This window comes from Phaenicophaeus curvirostris, chromosome 2 (assembly GCF_032191515.1).
Source record: "Phaenicophaeus curvirostris isolate KB17595 chromosome 2, BPBGC_Pcur_1.0, whole genome shotgun sequence".
In the NCBI taxonomy this organism is placed as follows: Eukaryota; Metazoa; Chordata; class Aves; order Cuculiformes; family Cuculidae; genus Phaenicophaeus; species Phaenicophaeus curvirostris.
In genome coordinates, this window is record NC_091393.1 from 15,694,908 (window position 1) to 15,713,065 (window position 18,158).

Genomic DNA, 18,158 nt, shown 5'->3' on the forward strand with positions numbered 1-18,158 from the left:
AGAATGGTGACCTATTTGATAATGCATTTTATCATCCAAGCAACCATAAGACTGTTTTCCCTAATACAGCTTATAATATCACAGCCTCTGGAACTGTTTCCATCTTCTGTACCGTACTGAACAAACTAGCAAAAGTTATCCAAAGACAACAGAAGAGCACCTAGGCGCTGTAGTAGCTGAAAGCTAGAGTACAATACTATAGTTTACATCAGCTTTCCAGAAACAGTAAATAAATTCTTGTTGTCTTTGATATATATTAGCACTTCAAATATATAGGGAAGGCAGACAGGAAGGAGTTAATGTTGATAAACAGATGACTATTAGACAGTTTTACTACAGACTTTTTGGTTACCATCAGCTTGCAAAACATGCGGAAAGACCTTTGGAAGTTCTGCTATCTTTTTGTACACCTCTGTGTCTTCTACCTATATAGCGGCTGGTGTGAGAACATGGGAAATAATTTTTTTTCTTTCATTTCTTGAAGCACAGGGGTAGGATGAGTTTAATAAATCAGAGAAAATAGAAGCATTATGTGTATTGCTAGATCTTTTGGGCAAGTTTGAGCCCAAAGTAGTCATAATAAGAACATATCATGTTACTCAGAAACAAACATCAGAGACCATAATGTTGAGTGTGTGCGCGTGCTGCTCACAAACAACACTGAGCTAGACACGTCAAATAAAAATACTGAATGCAATTTCATATTTAAAATGTGACATTACTCGAGTTTACGAGGGGCAGGGGCTAATGCTTGAAAACCAGAGAAAACATAGAGAAAAAACTTCTGGGAGAACTCACTTGTAGCTACCAGAGTGAGCTTACTAGTAGCTACATAAACTTCAAATGCTTGCCACTTAAAAAGCATTTTTCATAGCAAAGCTGTTCTGAGTACTGACTGCAAAATAAGCTTTTAAAAGTCAATAGCATGCACAAAGATATCTACTAAGGTTTATCAGTCTTTTAAGAAAGGACTCCAAATTCACATATTTTGATTCACTGTGATACTGGAGTAGTTTACCTACTGAAAAAATGTTTCAGAGTTGTGTGATAAAATTAGGAAAAAAAATGAGGCTCTACCTGATCTCACAACAAGGGCTGGATGCAAATTTTGAAGCAAAAATGGAGTCCCTCACATTTCAATGGAGATACCCTCATCTCATGTATAAGATTGCTGCAGAACATGTCTGGTTTTTCGCTAGAGGAAGAAAAACGACTACACATGACAAAAGCTGGATTTTTTTTGCCAGGATAACCAAACCTAATCTGTTTGTGCTAAAAGATATACTATTTTTCAAACAAGTTTGTTTTAGATTAAATCCTGCCACCTTTATCAAAAGGAACACTACTTTATATTTATTCAACACTAAAATCAATAAAATCCAAAATGTCTTTTCAAGCTTTAGGCAACTGTACCAATATACATATAGCTTAAATATTAGAAAACTAAATATAAATTTCAGTTTAAAATACACTTAAAGAGCATCTGTAGCCTGCCTTAAAAAATACACTTAGCATTATCATGTGAACTTAAAAATCTGGCATAGAAAGATGATTTTATCCTATATATTCATAGCCAAGCCATCCAGGGGAGAATATCTGAAACTTGTGCATTGTGTGTACACAGAGCTTACAGGACAGATAAAGCAATATTAACTCACATTTATTCTAAGAATTTCCATAGTGACCACGACAGTGACAGCAACAGTAACATTTCCTCATATCCTTAAATACAAAAGCTCTGTGCTCTCAGAGAAATTTTTTTTTGCGTGGACCAGCATGACAGCAGCAATCAAGCTTACAGTAGTTTATGCAGAAGAAGTTTCTCAGTTGCTCATGGGAAACTGTCAGGTGTGACATGAAATGGAAGAGGAATGGATGATGAAAATGGTTCTAGCAAATTTTTGATACCAGAACTTTTTTCTTTTAAGACAATACAGACGATAAGGTATTGTGCTGATGTTCCCCTGCTGCTACTGGAGGAAGGTAAGTACAATGCAACCATTTATACATATGATAGGAAAATAAATTGTTCTGAAGAGTTACCCATAGCATAAACAATAAGCTTATTAAAAATACCCTTTGGGATAGTGCCAACTGTATATCAGCTTTTTCTTGTTAAAAAAGAAAGTTACTGATATTTTGAAAGATAGGCCTCAGGACACATTTTGGTTTTATTAAAGTGTTTGCTGATCCTGTACTGACCCTTCCTACACACTGAGCACTGGTGGGGCCACATCTAGTGCACTGGGCTCCCCAGTAAAAAACAGACATGCAGGTACTTGTGAGGGTCTCAGTCAGAATCACAAAGATAACAAAGAGGCTGGAGCATCTCTCATATAAGGAGAGTCTAAGGGATCTAAAATAATATATTCTTCATGTTAATAGATGTGGGCATTGTACAAAAGTCAATTCTGTTATAGCTGAACTTCAAATTGCAGTTTCAGCTGTTGATATAAGCTCCTTTCATGAACAGTTCTATGAACTGATTTAAAAAAATTATATGTATCACTGCAAGATACTAACAATGAATGAGAATAATACTATTATGTGAAAGTTCAGGCAGATTTGTGATAAGAAAAGGGAAAATACTTTTCTTAATATATCCTTGAAGTTAGCAAAGCACCATTAATGTTAATGTAGCAGACTTCCATTGACAAGCAGCAATTCTTTGCAGCTGCTGAAACTTCTAAGAAAACAGTTTTCTCTGTTATTATTGAATGCTCATATTGCATTTGCCTTAGCAACTGCCAAACCATTTGAAATTATAGTTAAGCATTAGTTAAATTAACTAAAATATTTTCATCATTCCTTTTCACCTTATGTTAGTGATCAATTGAACTTCCGTGCCTCCACACTTTGCAGTTATGTCTGTTTTTTAGAGAGTGAGCAATAAGCTTTGTGAAAATCCTGAGATATTAAGATGGCAAAATAACTTCCTTCTCTTCTGAATATTTCAAGAATAAATTAACACTGTACAAATATACCTTTAATAAAGACAGAGTTTATTTATAATATCTATAACGCTATGGTAGGTAACATTGGCAAGTAAGTGGTAAGGGAAGGAAAAGGGAAAATTTTTCTTCTGTGTCACATGTTGTAAATTCAATTTTGATATTCCTACTTCTGTTGAAAAGGAATATCTCAATCCTAAAGTAATCTAGCTGAAGCTAATAGAGGCTATGCAAAGTGCTCTAAGAATACACTTGAGCTGCATCATCATCCTACATCATGGGGAAATATCAATATTTGTCATTCTCTCCCACACGCATACCTTGGAGGAGAATGTGTGGTAAATCTGGACCAGATAAGAGGTGTAGTGCAGTCTTGTGAGGTCCATGGTACCGGGGAGCAGGAGGAGAGAAGGCGAAAAGACTGTGCATCCAACAAGGAACTTCATGCAACTTAGTTTTAATGAAGAAGACTGGTAGGTGGAGAAGATACCCTACTGTTCATTCAGTGAAAATTAAGGATAGCAGCCCTAAGTCTTAGAAGACTTAGCAATATGATAAGTAAGGATGTTCAGGAGGGCAGAAATGCATATCTGCACTTGTTGTCCAGGCACATTTGTGAATCTGTACCCAAGATTCCTAAGTAATTCAGTAGAGAGTGGGAACTGACAAACTTTTCCAGGTCTCATGGCAAAATGTTCTGCCTAAGCTGTCACAAATTTGGGGCTGATGGCTGAAATTATCTTTGCCTAAAGACTAACTTCTATTTAAGAATTCAGATTGCACCTACAACACACCATCTCCCACACACACCACACCACCACCCCCTGTCCCAGATACTTGTACGTATATCCACTTCCCATAGGAATCACAAACAGATGAACTCAACCTATAGTTGCCAAATGAATGTAACCATTGAACTAAAACCAGACAAATTGGTGCTTGGTCAAGTCAGCTGTCATATTGTTTATGCTTAGGTGGACTTCAGAAGAAGTTTCCTTACCAGGCCTTTCAAGTTTCAGTTTAGAGACTCTCATCTCATTGTAAATCCTATGAATATAGATTAAATCCTGAATTTTTCTATAGTGAAAGTTTGGACTCATGTCCTCTTCAAAGGCACACCTGAGCATGCATAGTCCCTTGAAATTTCCATAAGAATCAGCTACTCAAGTGCTGACCCAGCTAATGGAGTCTAGTCTACTCAAGTAAATACTTTCAAATATTTCATCTCGGATAGAAAACAGTTTATTTCAAATGGCAAATGGATGCTTTGAAGAACTGGCAGCTGTTCCAATTCTTAATACAGTACACTGAAACCTTAAACGTAAGTAAAATATGCCAGCATCTACAGTGGCAACTGAAAAATAAAATATTAAACAGGAAAAATATTTGGGATCTATATTTAGGAACTATGATTTACTTTAACATTAAATCCTCACTTTCTCAGCTGATGCAAAAATATCAAAATTAATTACTTAATTAAAGCAAATTCATTACTAGACATACCTGAAGATATTTCTCTTTTAGTAAGTCAGACAGTAAATGTATTGAAGGAAGGAAAGAACCCAATCAATATCAAAGGAAGGAGAATTTGGCTCAGTAAACATCAAAAGGATACTGTATTAATAAAATATGTTTATATAGTGAATAAATAGATTATTTTAAACACAGATCAGGAAGACAGACAGCTTTCCAAATCCCACCATGATTTAATTCAGTCATTTCCATCAGGAAGATCCACAGAAAAACTGATTTAGTGCTAGCAACGACATAGTGATTCCACAGCCAATTTCAGACAACTGGGAAACATATTCATCTGACTTGTAGCAACAGCAGTCAAATAGAAGCAAACAATGTGATATCCAAATGATCCTCAAGATTTTCAGTATCTAGGGAATGTTGAACTAGAAGTCAAACCACGATAGTTTCTACAAGCATGTATTTAAGAACATTTAGGGCAATGATAGTTCATGAAGGCTTATGAAAACTATAAAAGACACAGCCATGCCACATGCATCTTAATCTACAGCCATGCATTCTCAATAAAGTCCATGGGAGACTGCATTATATTTAAGTTTCAAGCAAAAAGCAACATAAAAAAAATGCTTGCAATAAACACTGAAATCTTAATTAGCACTATCAAAATTTTATTTTAATTCAATTTGTATTTTAAATAATGCTTGGAACATTATGTAGTAAATAATTATACAATTCGAACCATCCAGTGGTTCACATATGAAGAATGATATGGAAAAGAAATATCAATGAATGAATAGTAGAATCATTTAATTCGCCATGATTTAGGACAGTTACTATGGAATAATCAGGAAAACTGTTGGTTTGTTTTTCACAATGCACTCTCCAAAACCAGTATCCTCAATATTCCAAAATGTTAAAAAGAAAAAAAAAAAACAAAACCAAGCAAAAAAAGAAGAGGAAGAAGAAGAAAGCAGGACCATGCTGTTCACCCACGCACCTGGAGGAACAACTCCAATACCATCATCAACATCATAATCTGAGATGTCACTATCACTGATTGGCCGAGATCCTGCACAACAGTAAGGTAAACAAATACCTGAACATCTGGTCGTGTTATAAAATGTAAAATATGCTCATTTAATGTACTATTGAAATTAAAAAGATGATTTTAAGTCTAAACAATAGAGGATGAGAACTAAACTGCTGTGACTGACAGTGACGTTTCACAAGATTGCTGAGACAATTCAACATTCTACAGCTGCTACAGCCTCTTTTCCCCTTCTCCTTCCCTAAAGCCCTCAGAGGTCATCTACTAGGATAGTTTATCTCACTAAAGCAGCAAAAAGTTAACTAAATAAAGAAAAAAATACTTTTATGCTATTTCAGTGAGTAAGCTGAATCAGCTTGCCATACAGGAACGGAGAGGTGGCAGCCTGTGGTGAGAGAGGGGAAGAGGAAAGAGCACTGCCAGCTATTAGAAAGGTTCAAATATTTAATGAAAACTAACCTTTAATTCGCCCTCTCTATACATGTCCTCAGGCAACAATTAGAGCAACATCACATTTGTATAACTCATTCTTGAATGTGCACCGATTTCCTATGCATTGGATGGAATGAATGATTTCCATGTTTAAAAAAAAACAAGAATAGCTTGGAAATGTATTTTAAAATAATTCCCTAAGTACTTCTTATTTCTAAGTAAATCTTAAATCACTTTAAATTATCAGAGAAGCTACAGTATTCAAATACTTCAATACATTCATCATTCTAGTTTACTTCATAGAAACCTAAAATCAGACCTATCAAAGCAACTGTAATTCCCAAATACATGCATACAATTTCTCTTTGCTGCAAAAGTACGGTTCTCAGCTGGTTTATAATGAGCATATTGGAGGCTGAGATTAACTTTATGATGAGAAGTATTCTTAAGCCTCACAAGCCTTTAAGCACTTTCATTTTTAAAACAAAAAACTTTAAATATTTGAAAAAGTATCCACTAATGGTGAACTTCATCTTTCTACTTAAAAGGAAATTCAAACAAATGTTTGAACAATTTTCTTTTTCTAGTGAAAACCAAAGCAATTCCAACAATCATCAAATACTTGAAGTTATGCCTCACAGGTAAAAGGCTGACATGTCTTAATGTCCTAATTTGCATCTTGTTTCTGTCACACATTTTCATTATGTTAGAAGACTATGAAATAGCATTTTTAACTTGTACATGAAAGTTAAATACCATTGCACCGCACCCAGCATTTCTAATTTAAAATTTAAAGGAGATTAATGGAATAGGGACCTACTTTGTAATTTTTTGCTAGTGCTTTCTCCACCATGAACATGTCTTCTTGGCATGAAGGGTGATGGCTGAGGCAGAGGTAGTGAAGATTCATCATGTGTCTGTAGCTTATACCAATGTGGTTCATCATCTAAAAGTGCTGTCTCCAGCTCTATAAGAATCTAGCAGAAAAATTATCGGGTTTAAATTTCACTTTCAAGGCACACACACGAACACATATATAAAATATATATGCATATGTATACGAAACTAAACAATGAACTCAGGAGAAATGTGATTGTATGTATCACCTCTCCAAGAAATTCACTCTCTTCTTCTTGAACTCTTGGCTGATCCCATACGGTTATTTCAAGCATTCGTTCTCTAAAATCTCTACGATGTACATGTGAGTAGAGAAAAGTTTGGTTCCATTTTGGCTCTAGACTTTTCTTTACTGTTTTGGTCCTCCTTTTACTCTTATCACTGAAACATAAATATTTGTTGTAAATTGTTTGCAGAGATAAATCACAAAATGCCATCTACTCATCAGCACCTACTCTTTTCATTTTTTCTGACCTGATAATGCCTAAAAGAGAACAGTATTTGCAGTACAGCGAATCACTTTCATCCAAAAGTCCACAAAAAAAAGACCAAATTGCATGATTGCATGATCCAAGTAGAATTTCTTGTTGTAATTAATCCAAGTATAACATTATGAAAAAGAATACTTTATTTCATAAGCCTTCATTTAAAAGTTGATTCAATTACAACATAAATTACAACATAATTTACTAAACTGAAATACTACTACCTTCTGTCTGGAAGAAAATACATTTTTACATAGGGATTCCTGGGGCGTCCATCAACTCTTGGTGGCAAATCTGTTGCTTGAAGAACATTTACTATTAATTGATGTCCTACTTTGTCATACCACAGTTTAACCTACAAGAAACAAGTTGCCAGAAAACATTATTGAAAATGGAGAAAGAAACAGAATTTCCAGACTGCACCACACTAACCGCAAAGTAAAAGTAACCATTTTTTCCCAAGAGAAAATGAGATATATTTTATTTCAAACCCCTTAATATTTAATTAAGTTAGATGGAAAGGATGACAGTTTCTACCAAAGACTTTTGTATTTACCACAGCTGAATAAATGGTTTCCTATTTATACTTACATTGTACTTGCTGCATAATCTTGCATCTGTGAGTGCATTTAAACCAGAATATGTTTTAGCTCTGCACCTTAAAACCACATTCAGATAGAAAGCCCTCAATCTAAACTTCCGCACTCCTTGGTGTATTAAAACAACAATTCTCTACATCTCCTGTGATTACAGTGATGGCTTGTGAGTTTGTAGAGAGGATATTAAAAAATATTTGAAAGATATTACTCTTTACTCATAACAGACATTTCCTCTGACTTCTCAATAGACTTTGGGTATGTGGAGGGTTGAGGGAACAGCACTTCATATATTTTCATTAACAACTCAGGAAAACAAAAATATACTCACAGAAAGTTGTCCTGGTAGGACTTGCGGTGCGTCCCGTAGAGCTCCAGGACTGGTAGGAGATATAACAGAAATAGAAGGCCTTTCCATCTTCTGAGATTCAAAAGAACTTGAACCTAAAAATACATGAGAAACACATGAACTTCTCATCCAAAATTCTGAAGCAAATTTGAGTAACCTAAGAATTGCTTTTTTATTTTGAATTGTATAAAGTTTGTGTTTACAACAGCACTAATACACTGAAAGATTTTCAAGTGATGTAGACAGCATAATGAAAAACACTCCATTCCAATCAAAACTGTTATATGACTCTATGCTCTCAAATCTTTGATGAAGAAATCCACATCTGTTGTACAGATTATATTACCAGTAGCCTTTGAAATTTTAACTGCCAAGGAACTGGCACATAGGAAGGCATGCAGGGCATGTGTCTGGCATGGAGTATGTTCCAGCACCTGCTGGACATCAGCAGTTCTCCATCAGTGAGGCACAACCTTCACTAATGAGATGAGCCCGCAAAAGGTGTAATGGAAGCCAGTGTCCCCATGGGATGCTGTCCCAGGGAGGGTTTCTGGCTGCATCTCAGACAAGGCTCAAATGAGAAGGGACTGAGAGCCATGGCACTCACACACTCTAATTGGCATCGGTCAAATGAGATAGTTAAAAAGAAAGCCCTTCTTTTGAAGCTTGATACGAAGTTCACCTAACCAACATATTCTTGTTAAGAAAAAGAGCAAGAAGAACTCTGGACTTACGCTGGATGGTGCAGGAAGTTAAATCCTGACACCATTTGTACTTTTCATAGAATCATAAAAATGGAAAAAGTAAATGCCTGGTTTAGGCCACAGCATGTACACCAGTATGGTACTAACAACACAAGATACGGAAGAAAACAATGAAGAGAACTATAAAATCTTGTTAAATTTAAAATCTATGTAACATTAAATCAAAATTGTATCTTTTGAATTGAACACACAAGACCAAAATGTATTGAATTTTGTCATACAAAACCCTGAGAGCCAATGCAGTCTCCCAATGTTCATCTTTCAAAAAATTCATAGGCAAAATGATTGTGCTGGGTTCAAGACAATGCTTAGTAAAAGGAACAGGGCATGTACTCACTCGATTCTAACGGGGGGTGAGAAGTTTCGGGAATCCGTGGTATATCACTAAAACATGAACATGCATATGGCAATTAGAAACAATAGGGATGATTTCTGCTGCAACAAATACATTTCTAGGAAACTTTTTTTTTTTAGAAATATAGATCTGTTTCTGTTCTAATGGGTTACAAGGAAAGAATGGGGAAATATTTAAAGACATATTTTCTACTAGCATTCATGAAAAGCTTACTAACAAAAACTACTTCTTTCAGGTTAAGGAACTAGCAGATGTAACAATGTGAGCACTACAATGTTAATATTGTGGATGGATCCAATTATATTTTTACGATCAGAACAATGAAGGTAGAAAGCTTTTAGGAAGAGAAAGGTGGCAAAAGGTAGTATAGCTATGGATGTTCAACTATTTTTTGGAGTAAAAAAATTCCAAAAAATACGACATAGATTAACTCACTAGTAATTTTTATATAAACGTCTCAAGGAGTTCACAGAATGAAATTGATGAAAATGTCTTATAAAAAGAAAAAGAAACACCAAATAACATTAGCAATGTTAAACAAACAAAACAGTCATTTACTTCCTCAAAGGCAAAAAAGAAAGGTCAAACTATATTATAACTGACTATGGATATTTTTCAACATTACACATACCCAGCATATACACTGGTATAAGCAAAAATCAAACTGGTTAAGTCCCCACATCCATCAAAACTTTGCTGTCAACACATTTACTCTTCCATGAAAATCTTGATATTAAATACATTCAGGCATTTCTTCGTTCAGTGAAATACTATCTTACTGACTTCGAAGTCAATAAAACTAAGGGTCCTCGGTATATAAAAAATCACTTCAGAAAAAGAATCACATACTTAAGTCAGAAAAGGAATGTATTAATGCCAAATGAATTAGTCTTAAATTTGCTTTCCACGTCCTACAACAAAAACTTCCTGTGCGTGTGTTTTTAAAAAGCCTATTTCAGCTCCCAGTTCATGTCTCGCATCAGCTTACATCTCATATTACTGCAGGAGAATGTGCTTCCCTTTGCTTTGCACTTGTAATTCAAGAGTAATGTTGTTTCCTCAAACTCATGGAAATATAACTGTATTATTTATTTTTGAAATGGTATAGTACCACTTCACAAAAATATAAACATGATCAATGATGTGTTGCACAGCAGAGCTGCAGTGCAGATTTCTTCCTCTTAACATTTTCTCCCTTCAGTTTTGAGCGCAATTCTCAGGAGTCTGAAATACTTACCTAGCATATTCAAACTGATTTTTCTGTTCAATACCACACGAAGATTGCAATGTTTTCTCGTGCTAAAATATGAACACTCTCATCTGCAGTACAACACTATTTGTAATATTTCCTAGTCAGGTTGTCTAAACAAGGGCTCATATGTGCAAGGAGTGTTTCAACATGGAAAGTGCAACCTTCTGTGTCAAGTTTCATACTTCCTGAGTGGGTAAAAGAATGGTCAAGTTGACAGTATTTTGCTCACTTTGAACTGGTGATATAAAGTCTCCACCAGGAAAATGCAAATGACATAAATAATAACATAATTCTTAAGTCTTTACTTATCAGACAGGAAAGAGCCGAAAATATAATTTTTCAATGTATTTTCCTAAACTACTTCTAATTCTTACAAAAACCTGACAGGAACACTGGAACACAAATTTCAGCCTGTGACAAAATGCATGGATTGCAACAGAAATACTAATAGGCAGCTTTCCCACTCACCTCGCTCATCCCAATCATATTGGAACTCATTCACCCTCAGGAAATCTCTAAAACTTTATAGTACAATGGACAGCTTGTGTGTATATATATATAATTTATAAAGTGTATGTACATGTGTGTATTTATCTATGTCTATTGTCTATATATAAAACTATTATTAGGAAATCTCTTCCCTAATATATTTGTTTTGTTTAAGTCCAGCTCCACACAGAATAGCAAGACATGAAATGCAAAGAGACCAATAAATTAGGTATACAATACAGTACTGATCATGAAACTCATGGCAGAGTTCTGCTTTCTGCTATTCATTTCAAAATGGACTTGAAATAATTTAAAGCTATCTTTCTGTCCATATCTAAGCTGCTTATAAATTCACTAATCCGCTTCAAATAAACTTTTCTTGAACAACACATGCACACAATAACTGGTATTATGTATTTAGTGACTTTATCAAACATATGAATGGGCTTTTTTAAAAAAAGAAACAGTGGCATTTTAATTAAAGAGTGAAAATTCTAAAAAGAAACTATAATCTAAAGCTTGTCAGGTAACAAAACGAGTCTCACATAGCCTGCTGTTACTGATTGCAGGAAACAGTCTAACGCTATGATTTACAAAAAAAAGCTCTTCAGGAGAAATAGTAGAAATGTCATTACTTACAATATTCAAAACTACAGTAGTCAAAGGGAATAGTAAAAACAAAGAAGTAGCACAACCACTTATTGAAAAGAAGAGCAAAATTTTGCTCTGCTTTCAAAGCAATGTGAATGTTACAAAAGTAATGTCAGACATATTCCAGTGAGAAGCTGTCGACATCAAGCTTTGGCTTTTTTCTCTACCCTGAAAGGTAAAGGTTGTGTGTGATCTTATGTGACATTACATATGGCTACTTTATATCTCATTCTGCATCTCAATGAATAAATAAATTAAACTAAATTATACCTCAGCTTGAGAATACTCTGTGCAGATATACGGCTTGTGAGGATCTCTATTTTGTAAAACACAAGGACAGCTACAATTTCTCTGCAGGCTAGAGTCACGAGCCTGATCGCAGAAGACAAATCAAATTCGAAAGTGGTTGTAGCCCACACTTGTTTAGGCTGCTGTAGGGACAGAAGCATTGTCCTCTACAACTTAGAGAGTCCCCAGTGCTCATCCTCCTTTTTCCAAAACCATCCCTTCCCATCAGAACCTGTATACCTGCAGTGTGCACTAATTACATTACTTGAGTGACTCTCTGGAATTCAGTACTGCCTGGTTTTAGATTGAGGTTCAATCTCCTTGCAAGGACCTAGAACACAGAAGCAGTCCCTGCACAGTGAAACTGAGTCACACCAGAGAAGCAATAATTTTGGCAATATTATCAGCGGAAATCCAAGCAAACATAGCTAGCATCTGACAAAGAAAACAGAGACAAATGAAAAAACATTTGTTTTACCTGCACTATTCCATAGGGCTCACTCAAGCACACAAAAGATGGTAAGTCAGTTACCATGTCAAGTTCCTTCTCCAAAAAGCACATAGCCAGAGGATTTTCAGTGCTGTCCTATGTTAACAGCCTCTCGCGGTGTATGCATATTCATAGGGAATTCTGCCCCTCATATTTAGATAGCCAACCCACTAATTCTATTTTTTATAAGTTTCTAATCTATCTCGTGTTGCAACCATTAGCATCAATTAGTTTCTATGCAGGTTTTAAGATACTATTGTGGTTATACTATTTATTGTTGTTATGGCTTCATCTGCTAATAGTGTTAGACATTTCACATTTTTCTCTAATAAACATCCTAGAATTATCCATTACTAAAATTACATTTTCTGGTAGACATAGAACTCCAAATTTACAAGACTGAGCAAATTGTGTAGACATCGATTTTGTAACTGGCAGTCATCTAATTTGTGGGCTCACAGTCCTCCTATTATTCACTCAAGCCAAACCATGTCATATTTGGGCTTTTTAGATCTCATATGCTAGGACTTTTTAAATAGAGACCATTAAAAGTGCTGGTACATTATTTGCATTATTAATACTGAGAGATGAAAACACTTAAATTATGCAGATGAAATATAACTTTTCAGGCCCTTGGGGAACCTGTTTTCTCACAAGCATTTTAGGTGTAACGGATTACTATTTAATGCTATATCAAGTGGCTTCAATTTTGCTGAGTCAGCACCTAAGGTAGACACAAAACTTTGATACACTAGATTTGTCAGATTAAATAAAGTTCCCCAGTCATGAATTTGAAACAATCACATAGCTTGGATAACAAGACAGTGATAAGCTGTGGTGGGGAAGTAATCTGTTAATGCAAGTGAATCATTTCCCACCATGCAACATAATTAAAATTCTTATTATTTTAAAAATCAATAAGTAAAAATAAAATCATGTGCAGTAGATTCTTTTCTTGTGAACTAGTATCAGTATTTCCTTCATTATATGATGGCTGATATTTATTGTTCCTTTAAGATGACAGACAGGTAAATCCCAATATGATAAAAAAACAACATGACTGACTCATTACGGCTGGAGAAGGAAAATATCGTTAAATTTCATGTTTTATGCTCTAGTTGCTTTGGGATATTTATTTGCTCTATGGTTTTGCCTATGTCCAGAAAAAAAACCTGCATGTGACATCTAAAGCAAAACTTTACATTTTATTGGTACTATTTTTGGGTGCACTATTTTAGTGCAAAATTCACTGCTCGGATTTAGAAACACTCTTTGATTTTGAATGTACTTCATATTCTATGCCTCAATTCAACAGTTGTGGAATTTTATCTCAATTTCTCTTCAAGAATATGTCACTGGAATGTGGTCACCTTGTACTTCACTTTTTGAGGTTATTAGATCTATCAAATTGATAAACTAAAATAATTCAGTTGGCTTAATGATGAAGTTATCTTAAAAGCTCAAGGACACAAGACATTGCCAAGTAAGCTAACAACAATACATCTAAAGCTCATTATTTAAAATACTACTCTAGTACTTTGCCATTAAATCAGTTGCACAAATCAGTTTTCACGTTTTCTTCAACTGAAACATGGACTTCAAGTGAGATCCAGTATTGACATATTTCTTTTCTGCCAATTTAGTAATAAAAACTTGACTTTCAAAAATTTCCTTATGGCATTTTATTTTTAATTACAATGATGCATGACTGAATTAGAAATTTTCAGCCAGGAATGTCTCTTAATTTATCTGACTAAAGACTGTAAAATAAGGTTTCTACTTCCCCATAGTCTCCACCTTGACGGTAATTTCAGCTTTTAAAAACTACTATTATTGCATCAAGCTTTCGTTTTCCCTTAGAAGGTCAAACTTGTAACTGGAATTAGCAACAAATCTTAATTTTATTAAAGGCCTTTAATAGTGCTTTCCCTTAAAAATGCAGAACTAATTTGAAAAATATAGCTACACTTGCACAGTACAGACAAAAGCAAAATTCAAAAGCTGGTGTGAAATAAATGTAAAACAAGAATGTTTTAATCAGAAAGAAAATAGATAAGGTTTTGTTTCTAAAACTAAAAACTTGCCATATAGAAGACAGATAAAAGTTATAATTAGGATGAAATTTAGCAAATTCAAAATGAAATAAACATGCATTCATAAGGAGGAAAAAGTTTACCGTCTACCTACAGGACAGTGGTATTAGAGACTTATAGTGAGTGCATGAACTCTGGGAAGGTGACAAACTACAGAGAGTTTTAAATACCTCTTTTTTTTTTTTCATTTAAACTAGCCAAGAGTCACTTTTTATGTTAATTACATGGCTCTGTTCTGCAAGACAAATGTGAATTTAAAATATATGATTCATATTCAGTCCTGTAAGACTTAGCTCAAAATGGTCGCAATAGAGTCGTGTTTGGGGAAGGAGTGTAGAATATCACTAAAATAATTGTGAGAAATACAGGGCCAACATCGCAAATCCTATCAATTCAAACAGATTTCACCAGCTTTCTAGAGCTTATTTGGGAAAGCAAGAATATACGAATCGTTACCACAAAACCCCAAAACTTCATTTATAATAAATAAAAATTAAGATTACAAACATAATGCATTAATGCCTCTTTTTGATGAAACACATTACCTTCATAAGTATGAAGCAATTTTTTGTTTCCACCTTTGATTTTGATGACAGTATCATTTGATGTTAAATACAGTGTACTAGTTAAGAGTTTTGGTTTTCTTTTTTTGTGTTCCTTAAAGAAGGCCTTTTTTAAAATCCTACTAGCACTGACTCATCAAAATCCTGCACTACTCAATGCTTGTCGATGCTATCCTCTACTCGTGGATATTCATTTAAGTTATTCTAATATAATTAAGATAAAAGCCTGAAAAACAGATTTTTCTCACACACAGGTTTACTTTATCCACCAATTTTCACTTGCCACTTGGCAAATCCCTTGTTAGAACTTTGACCATAAAGAAAACAACATCAATACTTTTATCACTGCAAAGACGCAAGACTGCAAATGGCAGTGAAGAAAATGGAATATACAGAAAGTCAATAATAGAAAGTGAATCATATTCCATTATTAAGAGATAAAAATAATGAACTCAGAAACAGTCCCTTTAAAAGTCCCATTAGTAGAAGTAATAACTGCTTAAGAAGCAAGTTTTAGCCTTACCCAATAGGCCTTGAAACAATAATTTCAACTTGAGGTTCTGATTTAGATTCTAAAATAATGTTGTAAACTTCTTCATTTGTAGCTCCAGGCAAGGGTTTACCATTCCATTCTAGAACTTCATCCCCTTGAATTTAAAGAGAAGTTAATCTCATTTCCATGCTCTTTTAGAAAGAAATGGAGAACATTTATGAAATCTACATAACCAATCAACATTGCCTGAAATAAATTAAAAAGCTGTGCTGAAACAAAAAAACAGGGTTTTGAGACACTATCAAGGCTCCTTTCTCAAAGCACAGCCACACTTTGTACACCCAAACATATTAAAGAAACCACTTGTGCAAACATATTAAGTATTTTGGAAATAATATAGCACCTGTTATTGTGCTATGAAATCAAGTCTTTTAAAAAGATTCTTTTTAAACTAGCAGCAATAAAATTTGAAAACAGGTTAATCTTCAAAAATTAAAAATATAAATACCTGCTGTTAAGCCTTCATAAATCATCACACTTATTAAAATTTATATACCATGCATTTCAGTCTCCTATAAAAACAACAGACTTCACTGTTCATGTCAAACGAACCATAAATTAAAGCAAGGACTGAGTCCCTGCCTCCTGAGGGGATGTTAGGGGTACAAAAAGGAAAACATGATGTGAAAAGTATTTGGATAACTCTCTTTTTCCAGCTTGCCATTTGTGGAATTGAAATTGCATTGTACCTTTGCTTTATTACAGAAAGATAAAAATTTTGAAGTACAGTTTCTAAAGAAAGATCAGTATATACAATGAAGTGCAGGAACCACAGGGTAAGTTTACACTCTCATACTCCATCATATGCAGCAGTCAAAACATCACATTCACTGTCTGGTGCCACAAACAACTTTATTGACAATGATTTCTCGTTAATCAGATTCAGTCAGGGTCAGGAATAACCCCTCAGCTTCAGGCTTTGCTCCCTTCTGAGGAGATCTAAGCAAAATGATCAAACTTGGGCTTCTTAATAAGCCAAGGGAAATGATCCTAACTGAAGTCCTATCTACCCAAACACATCGCTTCAACTTCTCTTGATGTTCAGCAACTGTCAGTCCTTTCTCCCAGCATATATTTTGGTATTTTGAGAAAGGACTCCAGAGTACTCCATTGGCTTTCAAAGCATTTTGGCATTCTTTGAAAGATAAGGGCTTGCTAATGGCAGACTTAATAAATCCTTGCTGACATATGTTTCATTTTCTGCCATGTTGTTTAGTTGAAATCGTTTTAAATATTTCATATATTTATTACATGATCTTATGCCAGAGGGGACAAGAATTAGATACTGGCTAGAAACTTCATTTATACAACTCAGTGAAAATATCTTCAGTTTCTTCTGTAATTCTGACTTTATTTTAAAGCTGATAACTTACAAAGTAACATGTTGGTTTTCCCTAAGAGAAAATCTTTAGAGACAATTGGCTCAATTTACAAAAGCATCCCAGACAGGAACAAGATGTGGCCAGCTTTAGAATAATTTGGAAGAATATTTTTAAAGATTAAAAATAGGTGAGATTAAAAAAACTAACTTAGACTAGACATTAGAAATGTAACATTTCAGCCTAGACAATTCAAGATTAATGGAAAGAAATTTATTTTCTGTTATTATAATCTGCAGTTAAAATCTATAAACAACTATAATAATTAGTGCTACGAACCCCAACTACATAGACTTGATAAAAAAAAAAACCTAATACGTGCCATAACAAAGTAGAATATTTTCAGAACCTCATTATCTTTTCTACTTCCTTATTACTTTTTGCTTAATACAATTGTCCTAAATTCATATAAGTTTTCATTGGAGCTTCTGGATTCCTAAGAAGGCATTGCATAGCCTTCAGTTTGCTACAAGACCACTTCAAAAGTGGCTGCTCAGAACAGTGGCAAAAATATAAAGCACTGAGAAGAAATCTTGAAAATCAACTGCTGTGCATAGCGCTTACTTCATTTAGAAGCTTGAAAAGTGCCAGCAACACAGCTACTTAGTTTTCAGTGCAGTATATACAACTTATATAAATGAAGTATTTTGAGATCATTATCTTGGGTTGTTTTCCATTTTTCTTTCAATATGAATCATAGAATCATAGAATCATAGAATAACCAGGTTGGAAGAGACCCACTGGATCATCGAGTCCAACCATTCCTATCAAACACTAAACTGTGCCCCTTAATCGTTATAATCGAATCGTTACAATCGAATCGTTGCAAATGAGTCCGTCATGTACAAAGTGCATCACCCTCCAGCTGACACTACAGTGCAGGTAAAATAACATAGTGAGTTCTGTTTGCCACAACAAAGCAGTTTTTAAAAATGTTCACCTTGCTCCTAGTGAGGGTAGCAAGTAGACGGTGAGATAGCACGCAAAGGTTTACCAGTGACAGCAGCACTGATCAAGAGTGTCTTGTATTTTGCTCATGCATCCAGC

At 34.6% G+C, this 18,158-nt stretch overlaps 1 protein-coding gene across 50 annotated transcripts in view; it reads right to left on the reverse strand.

Annotated features, from left to right (window-relative positions):
• RIMS1 (regulating synaptic membrane exocytosis 1) overlaps positions 1-18,158 on the reverse strand; it is a 323,528-nt gene that overhangs the window by 125,177 nt on the left and 180,193 nt on the right. For 33 of the 50 annotated variants that reach the window (XM_069851408.1, XM_069851407.1, XM_069851383.1 and 30 more), the window contains 8 exons: positions 15,703-15,826; positions 9,789-9,845; positions 9,336-9,382; positions 8,217-8,329; positions 7,514-7,644; positions 7,014-7,185; positions 6,728-6,884; positions 5,425-5,496 (listed from right to left, as the gene is read on the reverse strand). In XM_069851408.1, coding sequence (XP_069707509.1) covers positions 5,425-5,496; positions 6,728-6,884; positions 7,014-7,185; positions 7,514-7,644; positions 8,217-8,329; positions 9,336-9,382; positions 9,789-9,845; positions 15,703-15,826 — 873 coding nt within the window. The remainder of the gene's footprint in view (positions 1-5,424; positions 5,497-6,727; positions 6,885-7,013; positions 7,186-7,513; positions 7,645-8,216; positions 8,330-9,335; positions 9,383-9,788; positions 9,846-15,702; positions 15,827-18,158) is intronic. The other 17 variants (XM_069851366.1, XM_069851376.1, XM_069851365.1 and 14 more) reach the window with 2 other exon arrangements.